At 49.9% G+C, this 20,000-nt stretch overlaps 1 protein-coding gene across 1 annotated transcript in view; it reads left to right on the top strand.

Moving 5' to 3' along the window:
* LOC135820234 (uncharacterized) overlaps window positions 1-20,000 on the top strand; it is a 56,124-nt gene that overhangs the window by 33,596 nt on the left and 2,528 nt on the right. The window contains exons 16-20 of the mRNA XM_065333550.1: window positions 4,869-4,976; window positions 5,392-5,468; window positions 6,000-6,299; window positions 12,221-12,511; window positions 13,182-13,272. Coding sequence (XP_065189622.1) covers window positions 4,869-4,976; window positions 5,392-5,468; window positions 6,000-6,299; window positions 12,221-12,511; window positions 13,182-13,272 — 867 coding nt within the window. The remainder of the gene's footprint in view (window positions 1-4,868; window positions 4,977-5,391; window positions 5,469-5,999; window positions 6,300-12,220; window positions 12,512-13,181; window positions 13,273-20,000) is intronic.

Genomic DNA, 20,000 nt, shown 5'->3' with positions numbered 1-20,000 from the left:
AATATGAAGATCTAAGTTCTTGTTCCTGAAAACAGATTGCTGCACAAGCCCGGGACGCACTTGCCACCCGAGCGCTGATATCCTGCGAAGATCGGCCGCCACAGTGGATGATACACCCCAGGTACTTGAACTCCGGCACACACTCATCGACACACCGGCAAGCTGTATGGGCGCCTGGTCCGCAGCCGTGACGCCAGCTCCCGCAACCAAGTTGTCGCATCGGGCCGGGTCCCCTTTCTTCGGAATTGGCACCAGGGTAGCATCTACCCACTCCTGTGGCACTTGGCCAGCACGCCACACATCTCCGAATAGCTCCACAAGCTTGTTGTTCAGCGAATCACCCCCTGCCTTCACCATCTCCGGCAAGACGCCCGAGGCTCCAGCAGCCTTGCCATTCTTCAAGCGAGCAACGCGCGGCACACTTCGCGCAGCATGGGAAGTTCAGCAAGGTCTTCGGCAAGCGGTAGTTGAGGCATACCATTCAGCGCGTTCGGTGTCCAAGTGCACATGACGTTGAGCACTCCAGAGAAGTGCCTTCCCCAGCGCTGTCCCTGCTCACGCGGTGACGTGCATATATTTCCGTTCTCGTCAACGATCGCTGCTGTCCGTACTGGTTGGAGGCGTGCCCACCAGACTGGAGGTCATGGATTCATTTCCACACGACAGCGCCATTGAAACGGGCATTGGTGGCCGCCTGAGCTTTAGATTTGATCCAGTCCACTCTGGCCGTATCGATTACTGCGCGTGCGTTCGAGCGGGCTGCCTTAAACTCCTGATGAAACGGAGTGTCTCACTGCTGGCCACGGCGAAGCCAATCCTCGTAGGCCGCATTCCGCGTGTCGAGTAGGTGTTGGATGTTTGGCAGGGCTTTCTGGAACCAGTCCGGCTGACGCCGTTTGGAAAATCCAAGAGCTGTGGATGCAGCAGTGTGAAGGGTGGACTTGATAGTGGACCATTTCTCACTAATGTTGTCATTCTCGGGCCAGTTGCGATCGATCTCCTCCTTGATCACTGCCTGGTAGATATCGGTACGCGTAGGATTTTCAGGGGAAGACGTGCGATGGTCCTTCAGCTGTGCAACGTTAAACCGGCGCTGGACACTATCCTTGCTCTGCACCCGCAGAGCCATATATAGCAGTTGGCGGTCCCTGCCGCATTCAGCACTCCGGATGACGGCCACGTCGGTGCATAGATGGCGGTCGTCTTGCCGCACAAGTATGAAATCTAAGCAGTGCCACTGCAGCGTGCCAGGGTGCTGCCAGGTCTGTTTGAAAATGTTCCGTTTAGGGAGCTAGGTGTTGCATATACACAGTTGATTGAAAGCAGCAAATGACAGTAGCTCAGCTCCTGATTCATTCATGGTGTTATACCCGTGAGTGCCTCGCACATCAGACCACTCATCGCCCCTTTGGCCTGAACCGACCCGTGCGTTGAAATCGCCAAGTACGATACAACAATCAGATGGTGGAACGTCATACAAGACACTTTGGACATTGTCAAAGAATTTTCCTTTCACAGTGCGACTAGCTGCGTAAGTTGGTGCGTAGGCACAAACCAGAGTGAAACTCTTAGCTGACCCGTCAACGAGGCGAACTGTAGGCGGGCAGATACAACGCGAGAACTCACCGCCTTCCAGACGCAGCCACCAGCTCTCCAAGCGCTTGCAGCGCAACGATCCAAAACAATTGCGACTCCTTCTCCTTGGCGTCGAGAGTCGTCTGCGCCAGGAGATGGACGGCCAGAGCTGAGGATAGTGAAACAGTCCACGACGTAGCTCTCCTGTCCAAACCAGTGAGTCTCCTGCAGGCTTGCTGCGGCGATATCAAACCTCCGTAGTTCCGCCACAACACGATTATTTTTTTGTTTTCAACTTCTCGGCCCGAAACGCTTGCCGTCTCAATGGCTCCGTCTCGCTGCACCAGGGACCTGACATTCCAGCATCCAAAGCGCAACAGATGGCGTCTCCTTCTCTCTCTCCTCTCTTCAACAAATGTCATGGCGTGTGATGGGATCCACTAGGGGGGTTGTCAAACTTCCGCGAGCGGCAATGAAGGGCGCAGTCAAAGGTGACGGCATCAAACGGCGTCCCATCCTCTCTCTCTCTCTCTCACACACACACACACACACACACACACACACACACACACACACACACACACACACACACACACATACACACACACACACACACACACACATACACACACACACACACGCACACACACACACATGCACACACACACACACACACACCTTTGACCTTTGACCTTTGACGCCCCATCTCCAGTGGAGATAATAGGCTACTGAGTTGGGCAGTACTTGATGTGACGCTTCAAATCGCCACTTCTCCTAAACGCTCTGCCGCATGCGCAATGAAAGTCCTTCGGTGCCGGGGGAGGAAGACGATGTTGATGAACCCGCCTGCGCCATTCCGGGCGATCTTGTGCGAGCCGATACCACTCGGACTCCGGAATATCCAGCGAGCGCAGATCACCGACAATCGTGTCTCGCCGACGCTTCTGGCCCATGCCGTGGTCTGGTTGCTTCGAGCTCACCAAACAACACTTGTTGAGGAATCCGGGCTGCGTCCATACGGGCAACATGACCCAGCCAACGCAGACGGTACTCACGCAGGAGAGCGCCAATGTCCTCAGGAAGACGCGCTCTCTGGGCTAGATCAGCAGTATTAAGATGACGGGAGTGCTGATCGCTCCTTGAGACTCCCAAGATGGAACGGACGCATGAGCGATGAAACAGATACACACACACACAAACACACACACACACACACACATACACAAACACTCACAAACATACACATACACACACATACATACACACACACACACACATACACACACACACACACACACACACACACACACACACACATACATACATACATACATACACATACCCACACGCAAACACACACACACATACACACACACACACACACACACACACACACACACACACAAATAACGAGAGAGCTTGGAAGCTCAGGGCCCTACGCTATGCTTTTTTGCCTTGATGACCTAGACAAAAAAAAGCATAGGGATGTTATAAAATTTTCAATATTCCTATTTTTTCTAGGCATAACCTGGTATTCGAACCCGCACAATCACCCTACATTCATTCCCCGATACACTTCGCATTCATACTCATTCTTCCAAGTTGCTTCACGTTATGATCTTGCGTTTGAAAGCCCCATTTGAATATTGTGGCCAGCTGTTTGTGGCCAGCTGTGTTTGATGGTACGGTACGGTACGGGACAGATATGGGAGCCAGCAAATATTGTGGCCAGTTGTTTGTGGCCATCTGTGTTTGATGGTATGATACGGGACAGATACGGGATAGCGCCAGGCGTGACACAAACAAACAAATAAATACCAAATTAAAGCTGTGTGGACCCTGGCTAGTGCCAGACGTTACTGAAGTAACGTGTTCTGCATAGCTACGGGAATAATATTAACCCTTTACCGGTCAATTAATCACATCACAGAATGAAATTTGCAGCAATTTTCCGAAGTGTGGACACACAACGAGTCATAACTTTAGTATACCTTGATCCATGTTTTACGATCTTGGGCTCCCTGGAAAGATCTCGCCAAGAGGAACAGTTTCAGGTCAAACTCAAGTCAACACACGCGACGAGGCCAGCGCAGCACGCCAGCGCTCCAGCGCTGGAATCGTCCTGACGATCAATCCTCATCGGCCATTTCACTCTCCTTGCTCCGATCAATCTCAATTTTTTGGTGAAGATCTACTCACGTCCTAGGCTCGACTGGAATCCACGTTCCCATAGAAACAGCCAGTGTTCCCATAGAAACAGCCAGTGGAAATGGGAAAATCCCCGACTCAGTGACAGGCAGACGTACTTTCCGAGCAAAGTGCCGTGACGCAACTTAAAAGCATCGCAGCACATCTATAGTACATCCTATCGCTTCGCCGATTGCGGCGATGGAATGATACAAGCTTCTCTTCGATTTAGATCTTTCGATAGTCAAAAACGGCCAGATATTGAGCAAGTTATGACGTCAGAGAGATAGTGTATGCGAGTAGATGGGGAAAAAACAATTTCTTGTTTCTCTGCAACAATGAATTTCACACTAGATTTTTTCCAGTCGTCATACCGGTAGGTTGCCATATGTCCCATGCCGAAACTTTAAAAAGCATTGACTTTGACAATGGAGACCCGAAATACTGAAATCCTCCCATCTACTCCCATACAAAGTCTATCTCTCTGAAGTCATAAATCCGGCCTGGTGTGGGCGAGTCAATGATGTCATCATGATGTCACCACATTTAGTGCAAACGTCAAGCTTGTATAACTCGGGAATGGCTGCTCCGATCAACCTGGGACTTTCACCATTGGAATCAGTGCTTTTTTCGCTACAGGTTGTAAAGTTTTCATTTTAGGGTGAAAAATTGAAAATTCAGTACAGCTGCTTCAACCATGTACCGTCATATCGTGTATAAAAGCTGGTGTTTGTGGCTGTAGAAACTGAGGTTCAAACCATGCTTATATTGGGGACATGCTTCCACATCAAGATAACCAGTCAGCATCAGAGAGGTTTCGCTGTACGTACTTACGTATGAAAATCCATATGACAATTGTCGTACCTGCCGGGGAGCGAGGGCAACTTTCATACGTATATCTCACTGCGGATTTCCATGGAAAAGCTGTTTCCTTCGTTGGGTCCTCCGCATGACTTTTTTGAAGTATTTTTCGCATTTTCCTCATGTACCCATGGTGTGTGTATGTGTTTGTGTGTGTGCATGCACGCATGCATGTGTGTGTGTGTGTGTGTGTGTGTGTGTGTGTGTGTGTGTGTGTGTGTGTGTTTCTGTTGCTGCGTTCACAGCACTTGCATAGCTCTGGATGGTGGGACTGGCTTCTCCACAACTATAGATCCAAATTGTGTTTGGTGTGCGGATACGAGATCTTGCGGCGTACGCGACTTCACTTGTCCGTACGTACTGTGCATAAACCCGTTGCTTATCAGGATCCCCCGCCATGCAGAAGAACATCGCTGCTATATGTACTAGTAACCGATTTCAGCCTACATGACGTATACACCGCGATACTCTTACCATTGCATGGTTCTGCGAACAAACGGGTTCAGCTTGTATGTGACATCTCTTGTATGTGACATCTCTTGTATGTGACATCTCTTGTATGCAGGAAAATAATGTTTAAAGTGGTGGATGGCTAGTGTAAATGGTGTGTGTGTGTGTGTGTGTGTGTGTGCGTGCGTGTCTGCGTGCGTGTGTGTGTGTGTGTGTGCGTGTGTGTGTGTGTGTGTGTGTGTGCGCGTGTGTATGCGTGCGTGTGTGTGTGTGTGCGTGCGTGCGTGCCTGACCTTCTGTGTTGTATTGTGCACGCAGTGGCGGACAGTACCCCTCCAGGTTCCGCGCGAGTGCACGAAGATGCGACGGCCAACCTAACCCGTTGAACTTTTCAGGTAGGTGACATTAACCCAGTGTTCGGTGCAATCTGAAATCCGCCAGCGAAGCCTTGACCGAAAAGCTCCGAGTTCCTATACGGCCATTTTTAAAATGTATTTTCTCCCCACTTCCCTTATTAGAAGGTGCATGTGCTAGTGTTGATCAGATTGATATTGTGACGGTTGAGATGTTGCAGCGGTGACAGTGATGAAGTTTTTTATAGGCATCTGCAACCCTAACCCCTATCCATACAGTCAAAATCGACGCAAACTGAACACTCTGCAACAAAAATAGAGCGCAAGTGTATGTTTCGGGGGGGGGGGGGGGGAGAGAGGGTGTGTTATTTGGCAGAAAGCAGTTATTTGGCAGAAAGGCACAGGAATAAAGGTAGATTGATTGCTTGTTGGGTTTAGTTCTTGAGGACACTGCCAAACTCCTCTTCTGTTTCACCATCATTATCGTTTTGAATTCTTTATTCTCACGATGGCACCATCGCCACTAAGAGATAAGGCTCCTGTTTACGTTGTTTTTGTTTTTTCCTGCACCAGGGTCTATTGTGCAGTCGCCCATAGACACAACTGGAATTTTTAATAATACAATATCCTTCTCATGCCAAGCAAGTGCAAACGCGCCGATCACGTTCTCCTGGATGAGACTGGTTGGCTTGGAGATGGTTGCCGTGCCAACGTCTCGCAGCACGGTGACGAGCATAGCGCTGGGGGACAAGCTGACCGAGACCAGCACCCTGACGTTGTCCGGTGTGACAGCAGCCGATGGTGGACAGTACGTGTGTTTGGCCAGGAACACTGGATCCTTGCCAGTCCAATCTGAGCCAGCTACATTGTTCAGTAAGTCAGTCTGTGTAGGATATAGGAGTTTGTGGTGCACAGTTCTCCCTCTCTGTCTCTCTCTCTCTCTCTCTCTCTCTCTCTGTCTCTCTCTCTCTGCCTCTCTCTCTGTCTCTCTCTCTCTCTCTGCCTCTCTCTCTCTGTCTCTCTCTCTCTGCCTCTCTCTCTGTCTCTGTCTCTCTCTGTTTCTCTCTCTCTCTGTTTCTCTCTCTCTCTCCCTCTCCTCTCCCCCCCCTCTTGACTGAGTAGGCAGTGTTGCTATGGAGACTGGCATATTGCTTGCACATGGTAGTCATGACCAGTGAAACTGAACCTCTGGCTTGCCGCTGGAGCTTGCCATCGTCTGATTGCTGTGTACAAGTACAAGTATAAGTCTTATACCTTATATCTACGCTACCTTGTCATTGAGAAGAAACCCCCGTCTGGATTTGCGAAATAGAACAACCATCATCATGATGTGCACGGGCACCGTATCATGTACGTAGGCCTCTGCGTACATATCACACTGTTGCTTTCAACTTGCAAATGAACGCACATGCGAGAGGGTTGCCGGGCTTCACTACAGCTCAGCTACTGCTTTTTCCCCTCATGCTTCTGCTTCCCTCCCTAATTTGGTGCGCCTGCCATGTAAAGATGCCGAGACCTCTGGTCGGTTGAGCGTGGCAAGCCCCACCAGCACCATCTCACCCTATGCTAGCCCCATGTGCCTGCCGCGCCGGTGAGTTGTGTATTTTGTAAAAAATAATAAAAATAATAAATAATAAAAACAAACGGCCAGGAGACAACAATTTGATAACCGCAATCAGTATTTTTTTGTGTTTTCATTGTCCTTTAGTACAACGACGATTCCTGATGAGTGTTGTACGAAAACTTGTTTGAATCCTCATTTTCTCTACACCATTTCTTCACATTTTCATCGTTTTATTGCACATTGTCTCCACAGTTTTACATTACATGAATAAAGTGTACACAAATGTCGATCCAGCTTGTATTACTGATTGCGGTTATCAAATAATAAAAATAAAAATAATAAACTCCTCAGCAAGGGCCAGAGCTAGACAGTGAGCATTAGACTGTTACTCGGTGCTAGTTCATTGCACATTACACATTACAGTCGAGTAACACATGACAATAGACACAGCTACACGGCCTGCATGGTGTAGTACAAGTTAGTTTGTTGATGACATTCAAGTATTCATTGCATGAGTGGTTATTACCCACACGCACATCAAGCAAGTGGAAGTTGGCCTTGCCGAGCTGCTGCAGCTGGATCATATCAAGTGTTTTGTAACAGAATTTGTAATCTGCGAATTGTTTGCAACAATGCATTTATACCAGGCGGCCCCGCAAAGCGGGATTGTAGAAAATTCTGTTGCAATGCTGGTAGATGGCAGGCAGTGCAAGAGATTAAGGCCAATGATCCTAACCGCAGGCTAATGCTGCTGTGCCCTTGTGGGGCACGGCTGTGCGCAGGTAGCCAAATGACTGCTGGGACCGGACGGTCCTGCTGTATGCTGGGGCCGATTGGCCCGGCTGCTGGACACAATGTGTCTATGCTGGGACCAACTGGCCCTCCTGGGACCATGTGGTCCTGCTGGTACCATATGGTCCTGCTGCTGGGCAGCGCGTGCCGCCAGTGCTTGAAAGCTCATGCAGAGAATTGTTCCAAAATGCATGCAGCTGAGGGGCTTTGCTTGCTTCCCCAAGAAGAGTCAGCGGTTAGTGGCAGCCCCGCATATACACACTGCTCTTAGCCATATTTCTTTTCTTGCTTTCTTTCCGCGGTTGAGCAAACGCTGCGCTACATGCATGCAGATAAGCTTAGCAGTGACAGTGCGCAACACAATGCGTTTTAAAAAGAGTTTGAGTATGTGGTCCAGGCTGGAGCAGAGATCCTTAATCGGGCAAGCTGCTGAGAGATCATATTCTTACATAAGGGGGTGCAGGGTGCTTAGAGTATTTTGGGCAGGATTGATACAGACACAGTGCCCAGCAGCACGCGCATGCACACATGGCAGCGTAGCCGGCTCATTTTTGGCCAAGAGGCAGGCCAGCCGGCACATGGAGGTACGTTTTGTACGTGTCACTAGCCCAGCCGCCGGCCTTCTGGAGCTGCCAAGCTGAGGCATTCCTTCCGGCCATTGCAGTAGCCCCGCCGATCCTGAGGGAGTGACTGCCAACACCCGGACCTAGGGCTCTCGTCATCCAGTAGTTCACAGCCTTGGCTGTGAGATATTGCCCACTTCGGAATATGAACAGTGGTGACGTCGTTTGCGTTGCGTGACGGATAGCGAGGTACTTGCGCATTGCTTGGACAGGGCAGAGCTGGCTGCCGGGCCATGGCTGCAAGATGACTTGGCCCCCAGTGCCACGTTGGGAGGTCTTCGTTATCCCGAGTCGTATGCAGATCTGAGTCCCAGTGAGTGAGACTTCACACAGGGTCAGAGTGCGGCCATTCGAAGCGGAGCGGGGAGAGGCAGCAGTATCCTCGCTCACTCTGAGCAATCCCGCAAAGGCTGTCATGAAGGCGGCCCAGAGCATGCACCTGTCCGATTCGCAGTAGTGGGAGCACTGGATCACGGTCAAGAGCTGCTGCAGGTCTGATTGGGTGATAGCCTGGCGTTGGCATTGTGTCGGTGCTGCTTGCTGGCGGTGCTGCCATCGCTGACGCTTCGCTCCCTTCAGGGGTGCTGGAACTCTATCGTGCTGAGTTATGTGTGACGGCCCACCATGTCAGAGGAGGTAATACCTCACGGCGGATACATATACTCGGATGGTTGCGCTAGATCTGTGATCGGATACGCAGTGGGTGATGAATGCCAGGAAGTCATTTACTGACGACCTACTCGGCTGGCATCCCAGTTGTGTACACAGCTTCAGATACACCCCAGTCCCTGGCGGGTGTGTGCGGGCAGAGCTTGAGGCTACTGAGTCCCTAATTAGGTCGCCGGCCTTGATCAGTAGCGTCTGACAGAGATGATGTGCTCTATTGAAGTAGTCTCTTTGTTGGTGTTGGGAAGCATGATGCGCCCATTGTTCTCCCCATAAAGAGAGCGCAATGGCAATTGGGTAGAGTTCCCGCCAGATAATGCTGCGAAATAGGCCATCCGACTGGTCTGCTGCCCATGTGCCATAGAACCGTGCTGTGTTGTAAAGCCCGCCGAAACCGACGCCAGGCGTGTCAGTGAAGAGCTGAAGGCTGGGGACTTGGGTCAACTGATGTCTCTGAATAGGGCAGTGGCATTCCATGGGAGCGCCGATTCGAGCAACTAGTATGATAGCTCTGCTCGGGACCGCTAGATGGCTCACAGCTGAGCCGGCAAATGACCCCGCATGGAGCCGGCAAATGACTCCACATGGAGCCGGCAAATGACTCCGCATGGAGCCGGCAAATGACTCCGCATGGAGCCGGCAAATGATTCCACATGGAGTCGGCAAATGACTCCGCATGGAGCCGCCAATGACTAGAGCCACCTAATGCTAAATATAAAGGTATGCATGACAGTTGAGACTTGAGAGCATAATTATATTCTCCTGGATTGTAAGAATACATTCTCGTGCCACATATATACTGGTACACACAGATTATAGACAGCAATAGCGACAGCACACAAATTGAAGGGTAGTTGGCCGCAGCCAGATGTGAACCGAATTACGAGTGAGGCATGAAAGCAAGCACTGAGAACAGAGTGTGTCTCAAACGGGAAAGGTGTGCATGCGGATAACAGAAACAGGCCATGATGCAGAACCACTTGGGACCGTCAGATTAATTTTCCTGGACCAAGCCAGCCGGGAAAAAACCCTCGCGCCGACGGACGCAGTAGTGAGGGAAAAAAACGGGTGTATAACCCCAATGGCGATTTGGCATCATGTAGGCATGGCAAGCACATATTGGCAAGAGATAAAGAACACGCCCGATGCCATATATGCAACCGAAACATGTTGAGCGAGAAATACGTCATGTGTGCGCCAGAAACGGGAGTTGAGGTAGCGGTTGGGAGGGTGGGGAGGAAAGTGTGTGGGAACAAATGTTCTACAAGTTGCACGCTCGAGAGTCAAAACAGCGATGACAATGCAAGAGACATGACTAGCGCATGCGAACGGGTCGGACCAGCTTCCGGGGCTGAAAGATGCATGATCAAGTGATGCCCACCCGATTTATTTGGCACGACACCAAGACATGCCCTCTTGCCCCAGGTGAGCATCCACACCATCAGTGTAGTCAAAAGCTGATCTAAGATTCTTGCTGAGGGTAGAATGCTTAACACCCTTAGGACGTGATGCTGGTATATCAACAGTTTGTTCAGGCAGTGTGTGCGTTGCATGCCTACAATGATGGACAACACTGCCCACGCTTTGGCCCAGGCCACTGTCTATAGACTCGACTCTCGCTTTTTCTGCTATGCTGGGGCCAGCACTACTGACCCATCCGAGTCGTTCTTGAGCCTGAAACGTTTGGCTGAGGGTTCAGCGGGCACTGCTGAGGGGCGCAGGAGCCTGAGGAGGAGTGCTAAATCTACGAACTCCCCTCGCAGCACTTTCTCCACCACTCTCTCGGCCACATGTGCAACACACAGGGGACGGGTGTGGGCATGTGGTGGAGGTGCATGACTTTACAGGCACGTCAGAGTCAAGCCTACCTAGTATCGGCCGAGTTCAGGTCTTGTGCGCAGGCGATCTCAGCATCCGGCTCACCAGTCATCCCCGGAAATGGCTTCTCGGATGGAGGAGAGGATTAGCTCGCTGATCTCCTGTTGCTGTTGTTTGAAAACGACTCATGGTAGGCTAGCGGTAGACACTAGTCGCACAACGCTGCAGAAAATTCGTACAACACTGCTGATATTGCAAACCGGTAGACACTAGTCGCACAACGCTGCAGAAAATTCGCACAACACTGCTGCTATTGCAAGCCAACTGCTGATATTGCAAGCCACGGTGCTAGAAAATTCGCACAACGCTTCTGATATTGCAAGCCAAGGTGCTCAAACAAATTTGTTTGAAAATTCGCACAACACTGCTGATATTGCAAGCCAAGGTGCTCAAACAAATTTGTTTGCATAGAAAGGTCTCGCTGCTGTTCGTTGCCAGCAAGGCTGCGAGTCCCACGCTTGCGCGTTTGCCATTTTCCCACTCTTGGACTTGGGGACGATGTACGATGACAGCCGGCGTTGCAGACTGCCTGCAAGGCGCTGGCCGCGAGTGCTTCTGTGGTATGATAACTTTGGTTTGCCCGTTCAAACCTACATTTATGTCATCAGGTGGTGAGCTGTAACGAAATTGCATGAGTTGCAGTTCATTCTTAAGTAATCACTCTTCTCCTTCGATCTTGTTCTAATTCTCTAAACGTACTGATGTTTTCACATCGTAGTTTTTCGACACATTCAAATAATTTAGCTATCATAATAATAATAATTATGTTTACTCGCTTTGAATCGCTGATCAGATCATGATCATGTGATCTGATCATGATCATGTGATCAGATCATGATCATGTGATCGGATCATGATCATGTGATCGGATCATGGTCATGTGATTAGATCATGATCATGTTATCTGATCATGATCATGTTATCTGATCATGATCATGTGATCAGATCATGATCATGTGATTCAACGAGTTGTTCTTACTCCATAGGTACTGCAGTGATGCAAATTCTCACACACAATCAACTATGATCAAACTAATCAAGCCACCCCTCTGCTTTTTTAAAGCCGCCGCTCTTCAATTTCAAAACCTCCTCTCTTTAATTTGAAAGTCACCTCTCTTTAATTTGAAAGCCACCTTTCTCCAATTTAAAAGCCACCACTCCTCTCCAATTTCAAGGTGACAATGTTGCTGAGACCGATTCTGTGCTGCAATGTTAAATTGGTAATTTCTTGCGGTGTGGTGTTGTTTCTAATTGCCTTTCTTCTGCTTTAGTTCGTCCATACATTCAATCTGGTCCTGTTAACAAGCTGGTGTTCCTTACACAGGCAGTGACGTTGCGTTGTGGTGGTGATGGATACCCGACACCATCGTTCCAGTGGTTCCACGCCGGCACCAACATAGCCATGTATGCCAGTCTGTATCCGAACATTCACTTTGTGGGAGCGTCCGGTCGTGACATCATCATCCAGCCCACTACCCTGCAGGTGGCTGGTTTGTACGTGTGCCGGGTGGTGAGCATACATGGCATGGCGCAGACGGAAGCCGCTCAGCTTACCGTGATCGGTGAGTGCTAGTATGTAGTATGTAGTACTGTACGAGCAGAAATATTCGTCTGGAATTTAATTTCGTCTTTTTCGTCCAAGGAGCTTTTGGACTAAATTAAATGTAGGACGAATATCGATTTGTCCAGCTTTTCTATACACTCTTATGATCCATGGACGAAATTTTCAACCGGACGAACTCCTTTTCTTTGGAGTTGGACGAAATTATTGACCGACGAAATTTTCTGCTTCTACAGTAGCTGGCCCCGGAGGCAATTGAACCTAGGAATCTATATCCACACAAGCTCTACAACATTTAAACTGTTAACTGTGACAAATATACTTTCTACCAAATAGTGCAACTCCTACAACTACAAACCGCAGAGGCGTACCAATCCCGCTAACTCCCATCTCAGTTTGTGTACAGAGCAACGCAGAATCTGTCTTTCCGACAAGCCTGCTCATGGTGTTCTGTCATGGATGTGTGTGTGTGTGTGTGTGTATGTGTACGTGTGTGTGTGTACATGTGTGTGTACATGTGTGTGTGTGTGTGTGTGTGTGTGTGTGTGTGTGTGTGTGTGTGTGTGTGTGTGTGTGTGCGTGTGTGTGTGTGTGTGTGTGCATGTACGTGTGTGTGCATGTACGTGTGTGTGTGCCGTGGTATATACGTGTTTGTTTGTGTTTCTGTACAGATGCTGTTCCAGCAAACAGTTCCGTTCACACTCCTCTGGTTGGCAGCACTCTAGTCCTGTCCTGCCCAGACAACAATAGTCCCTTTGAATGGTATGTACTAGTGAGAATGTTCAGTGCTGTCCAACAATACAGTAAAATCTGTAACTACAGTGCATTTCAAAACTATAGACGAGTAGGGTTTTTGAAATATTTCAAATTTGGCTGGACCTTTTTGAGAATAGTTTTCGGAATATTGCTCAGGATCGCTCCACAATTACTCTCATATAGTTTCTAAAGGATTGGATAACAGACGCCCAATTTGGAAAAATTTATGCACAAAGTGATCACAGATTTTATGTGGTATAGATGCTGGCATAACGGTTTTTGCCTAGGTACGCGTCTATAGTTTTGAAATGGACTGTAAATACCGCCGTGACTAGCGACCAGCCTGGTACTAAAGACCGCTTCGCTAGGCACGGACGATCTCACATTCATATATTATGGTTGTGCAGTGCAAACCTCTAACTAAGGACCACCTGCCACTAAAGACCGCTGTTGTAAACCACCAGTTCTCAATTGGGAAAGGCCTTCGCGCTTATGGCATTGTATTCGTTGAAATGTTGTATTTCGACTCCGCCGTACCGCTGATGTTGCTGCATGGCATACGCTATATGCGTTGTGTGCGTTTTGCTGTATACGCTGTTATGTCCAGTTTTATATGCTTATGTTTTGCATGTACGCTGTTTCTGCATGCTATAAATAGCTGGTGTTATTAGTGTTCATTGTTAATTATCAGATGAAGTGAAATATACTGTGTAAGGGAAAAGAGTTGTCCTCGTGCCGTGTGGTCGTACGATCCTGACAATTTAGAGAATCTTAGAGGGTTCATAACATTTGGCGACCACGCCAGGATAGGAGCGAGCATGGCAGAGCAACTACACAATTTGGAAGCCAGCTTTATCGACAATGGAGAGCGGTTAGGATTAGAAGGCGAGTTGTTGAAGGTACATGTGGAGCAGAGGCTCCAACAGTACCAAGAGCGTGAGGAGCGCAGTGCCAGACGGCGAGAGGAGGCGCTCCGCACCGAGTTTGACAAAACACTAAAGGAGATTAACGAGCGCATCGCCAATGCGTATGAGGGTGATGGTAAAGCCGCGATGGGAGGTACAGAGGAAGCTCCCAGTAACAGCGGGGGGCGTCAACCGTTGATGAAAATCCCCTCATATGATGGAACGCAGCCATTGGAGCGTTATCTTGACCTGTTCGAGGACATCTGCTCCAAGAACGAGTTCGAAGAAAGCGAATGGCTGCTGCGACTGCGCATCGCGCTAGCGGGTAGCAAAGCGGAGAGGATATGTATTGGATGCAATAATTACGAGGAAGCGAAGCGAGAGTTGCTCGCCTCGCTCGGAAAGACTCCGGATAAAGCGTGGAAGACATTGCTGACAGGCAAGCAGCGGTCAGATGAGTCGTTTCACCAATACGTTGTCCGTGTTTGCCGAGAAGTAGAAGTGTGGGCCACACTCGCTATGACAGAAGATGGCGAGGTGGACACCAAGTATAGCGCCGATATAGGTAAAATGTCCCCGGTGCTGCAAGCAATGGCAAAGCAGGTAATCTTGGAGCAATGCGGACCTGAGATGAAGACGTACCTGGTCGAACGGCAGTGCTACGGGATGTCACTGCGCCAGGTACAGGAGCACGGCGCGTCTTACCAGGTCGCGCACGGACGACAGGGTGATACTGCCAGGAAGCCAGTAGAACGATCCGTGCCAAGGCCCACGGCATCGGCACAGTGCATGGCGATATCGGTCGCAGATGCAGAGAAGCAGCTTAAGTCGCTGCCACTGGAAGGGAGAAAGGGTTTTCTGCAGCGAGAGAGACTCTGCTGGAACTGCCTTAAGTATGGCCATATGGCCAGGGAATGTCGGTCAGGCTCGAGATGCACGAAATGCCAGAGGAAACACCACCTGCTAATACATGAGGTGTTGGATAGAGCAGGTTACAGCCGGGAGAAACCGACTGAGATAGTTACGGAGAAGAATGTTGGGTCGTGCTGTCTACACTCGCCAAGTCACTCGCCAAGTGTGCGGCTGATGACCGGAGTGGCACGAGTTGAGGGAAGAACTCGAAACGCGAAGGTTCGCGTGTTCCTGGACTCGGGTGCTGAGGCGTCATTCGTGACTGCAGCGTTGGTGTCAGCAATCGATGCAGAACACGTTGGGGTTGAAAATGTAGAGGTGAAGCCGTTCGGCGCGGAACCAACCCAACAGCGCATGGATAAGTACGCCATCACGATCCAGGGTAGCTCCGCTAGCATTCGGGTACGCGCGTTCGTGAAACCAACGCTTGAGATGGACCTGAAGTGCGCAAGTCCGCAGACCATTGCCCAGTGGCACAGTTGGGGAGTAGAGCTGAGTGACAAGCCTCAACAAGGGACATCAGACGAAATACATATGCTGATTGGTGCAGACTATATCAACGCGGTACTGCACAGCAAGAAGGAAGTTAATGGTGAGACGGTGTGGAACACAGAGATAGGTAATGTATTATCTGGTCCAGCGTCTGCACCAAGTCGAAACAGTCAGCCGGTGACCGTATCATGTGTCACAGCCCACATTGAACAACTATGGCAGTTGGATGAACCTCCAGAACAACATCAGCACCTGCCATCTTTCCCGCTATGTCGCCAGGGCAGCGGGTACCAAGTGGGTCTCTTGTGGCGAAATGAGCGTCGCCCAACGGATAACTTTGCTCAAGCTAGAGTCATCGCAACGCGGCTTCTTGAAAAGCTGAAGAGGAATGGGAAGCGTGCGCTCTATGATGATGTGCTGATCAGGGAGTACCGCGAGCTTGGAGCAATTGAGCTGGAGCCATGTGAGAGCGATGCCGGGTACTATGTACCGCATCATGGTGTATTCCGCGAGCACGCTGCAACCACGAAGTTAAGAGTGGTGTTCAATGCCTCGGCGACGGCTCCAGATGGCAAGTCGTTGAACGACATGGTTGACCCTGGACCGTCGCTATTGCCGAGTCTCGCAGGTATGCTATTACGGTTCCGTGAATATAAGAGCGCGCTGCAAGCCGACATCCGCAAGGCTTTCTTCATGGTCGCGGTTAATCCCGAAGACCGTCCGTACCTGCGTTTCTTGTGGCCCGGTCGAAGCGACAGCGATGAACTGTTAACCTGGAGGCTAACGAAACTGCCATTTGGCGTAAACTGCTCGCCGTACATGCTTACTGCGGTGATTCAGCATCACTTGAAGGAGCTACGGGCGTTGTCTGCACCCAAAGAGCGAGATCGTATTGATCTCTTGCTCACGAGTTTCTACGTTGACGATTTGGTCTCTAGTGTGTCAAATGCCTCGGAAGCCAAGGAGATGCAAGAGTTCAGCGTGCGTGTGCTTACGGATGCTGGCATGGAGTTACGCAAGTGGCGAGGCAACGAAATCCCGTGCGATCCAGAGGCCGGAGATAAAGTCCTCGGTCTGAAATGGAAAACCAGTGATTACTTGCTCAGCGTAGCAGCGCTAGGCGAGTCCGATAGGCCGTCTGTTTGGACCCGGCGATCCCTCCTCAAGTGTGTTGCATCAGTGTTTGATCCGCTAGGTCTAGCAGCACCGGCAGTTGTGCCGGGAAAGATACTGCTACAGCAAGCCTGGAAAGTCGGAGGCGACTGGGATGATATGTTGCCTGATGGCATCGCAGCCGCATGTGCGCAATGGTGGGGAGAGTTGGCCGAAGTGGTGAGCATTGACATACCACGTTGGATTTGCTGCAATCTTGACACGCCGATTGCGCTTCATGCCTTCGCCGATGCCAGTGAGAAAGCGTTTGGATGTTGTTTGTATGCAGTCGTCAATGGACAGTCGCACTTGGTATTTGCCAAGGCCAAAGTGTCACCTGTGTCTCCGCCCACGTTAGCCCGCCTTGACTTACAAGCAGTATGTTTAGCGGCTCGCTACGCTGAGTTTGTGGTGAAGGAGCTGCGTGTTACCGTCACGCAAGTCTATGGCTGGACTGACAGTCTCACTACCGTTCATTGGATCAGTAATCCATCGTACAAATGGAAAACATTTGTGGCTAACCGCGTCAGTCAAGTCCAAGAGATATCGAAGAAGGTCGGCATTGTGTGGAACCATTGCCCGGGCCTTCACAACCCAGCAGATTTACCGCCGCGTGGGAGTAGTGCACAGCAGATCCGTAGTCCGTTCTGGAGGGGCGGACCAACCTGGATCACGGAGCCCAATGACTGGCCCACCGCATCCTCAACCGCAGCTACAGATGAGTCCAGTGTAGAAGTACGAGTGTCAGCCACCACCTGTAGTCGAGAATCTGATAAGGAATGGTGGCTCCGATTCAGTAAATGGTCGAGGGCACAGGGCATGGTGACTCGGATGTTGCAGTGGAAGCACACTGAGCCTCGTGCTGAACTCTATTTTGCAGCAGACAACGTATTGTACCGCATCGTTCAAGCCGCATGTTTCGCTGAGGATCTTGAGCTGATCAAGCAAGGTCAACCAGTGAAGCCCGGGTCGAAGGTGTATCAGCTTGCACCGTTTCTGGATGAGCATGGAGTGCTCAGAGCCGGGGGACGACTTCAGCACAGCGAGTTGGCGTATGGAGCCAAGCACCCAGTCCTGTTAGGCAAACATCATCTGACCGATTTGCTGTTGGAGAAAATGCATGTTGAAAGGATGCACCAAGGTGTAGAAGGAGTCTTGTCGTTTATCCGTCAGAAATTCTGGATTATCGGTGGTCGACGAGCGCTACGCAACATTACTCAGCGATGTGTTACATGCCGCCGCTACAAGGCTAAGGCTGCCTCAGAAGTCTGCCCGCCGCTGCCAGAAGACCGAGTTGTTCACGAGAGGCCGTTCGCAACTACCGGCATCGACTATGCTGGTCCGTTGTACGTGCGCCGTGGTGAGTCATCTCCGAAGGTATGGATAGCATTGTTTGTGTGTGCCACCACCAGAGCAGTTCACTTGGAGGTGGTCGATAGTTTAAGTACCGAGTCATTCTTGATGGCATTTCGGAAGTTTGTCGCGAGACGTAGTTTGCCGTCTCGGATCAGGTCTGACAACGCTACAACGTTCAAGGCGGCATCTGACAAACTGAGTGTGCCATGGATGTTCAATCCTCCAGCTGCACCATGGCATGGAGGCTTCTATGAGCGAATGGTTGGTACAGTGAAGAGTGCCTTGAAAAAGGTAATGGGAACAGCGTTTCTGAAGGTTCAGGAGCTTGAGACCATCTTGTATGAGGTTGAAGCAGTGGTGAATAGTCGTCCGTTAACTTATGTGTCTGATAGCCTGGATGAGCCACCAGTAACCCCTGCAATGATGATGGGTAACATTTGGATGTCGTCAGCGAAGCCAGCAGGTACCCCGGACGCTACGCATATGTCAGCGAGATTGCGTTACCTCAGTCAGACACTGAAGCATGTCAAGAATCGTTGGGAGGTGGAGTACCTAAGTCAGCTGAACAAGCACCAACAGACCATGTCGCGCCCTTTAGCTGTGGGTGATGTTGTCTTTGTTCTCGATGATACCAAGCGCAAACAGTTCTGGCGTTTGGGACGGATCATCGAGTTATTCCCTGGTCGAGATGGCAAGCGTCGTGTTGCCAAGGTTAAGTTGAGTACCAGTACCCTGTTGAGGCCGATCCAAAGGTTAGTGCCATTAGAAGTATCGTCACAGGACGTGGCTCCTGGGCTTGCCGATACCGCTCAACCTGCTATCGTCCCTCAGCAGCCAGCGTATGAACCGCCAGCACCGTTACCACCACCACGGCAGCAGGAGATGACGCGTTCTGGGCGCGTAGTCAGAGCCCCGGATCGTTTTTGACTTGTGTGCATTGTTGTACGGCGGTGAGAAGCCCTTTGGTGGGGAGAATGTTGTAAACCACCAGTTCTCAATTGGGAAAGGCCTTCGCGCTTATGGCATTGTATTCGTTGAAATGTTGTATTTCGACTCCGCCGTACCGCTGATGTTGCTGCATGGCATACGCTATATGCGTTGTGTGCGTTTTGCTGTATACGCTGTTATGTCCAGTTTTATATGCTTATGTTTTGCATGTACGCTGTTTCTGCATGCTATAAATAGCTGGTGTTATTAGTGTTCATTGTTAATTATCAGATGAAGTGAAATATACTGTGTAAGGGAAAAGAGTTGTCCTCGTGCCGTGTGGTCGTACGATCCTGACAATTTAGAGAATCTTAGAGGGTTCATAACAACCGCTTTCTCTGGCCCCAAGCCAGGGGTGGTCGTTAGTCACAGATGTTACTGTAGTTTTTTTTTTTTTTTTTTTTTTTTTTTTTTTTTTTTTTTATTGGGAACACAGCCCTACAAAGAGACATGTGGAGACAAACACAAGACAAGACACAGGGGATGTAGGGACGACGTGCCGATGTACAGGGAGCAACTCGACCGACCAGGGGTCTCGGCGTTAGCGTTGCAACCTGGCATCGAAAAAAAAGGGGGGGGTTGCATGGTCAGGTAGCAAAAATAATAATTTGGTGCGAGAAAGGGGCGCTAGTATTGCACCAAATAATATAAATTAATACGTGTAATGACTAAACCAGAAGGGAAAATGAAGAAAGAGGACAATAATCATAACAAGCAAGTAGTAGTAGAGAGGTAAATACTAAATGGGTCTCAAATCTCAATATCATCGTCACAGGTACTGTATGTCAACATTTCTTACGTTCTGAGTTGGGAGGGAGGGCTTGGGTCCAAACTTAAATAATTCCTTTGGTGGAAAAAGTTCGATATTCATCGACGGCCCCTTTAATACCGGCTTACCGGTATGCATCTCCGCTCTTTTCTCCTACCCTA

This window comes from Sycon ciliatum, chromosome 6 (assembly GCF_964019385.1).
Source record: "Sycon ciliatum chromosome 6, ocSycCili1.1, whole genome shotgun sequence".
Lineage (NCBI taxonomy): Eukaryota > Metazoa > Porifera > Calcarea > Leucosolenida > Sycettidae > Sycon > Sycon ciliatum.
The sequence above is the reverse complement of the archived record's forward strand: the minus strand, read 5'-3'. Positions and strand labels throughout refer to the sequence as shown.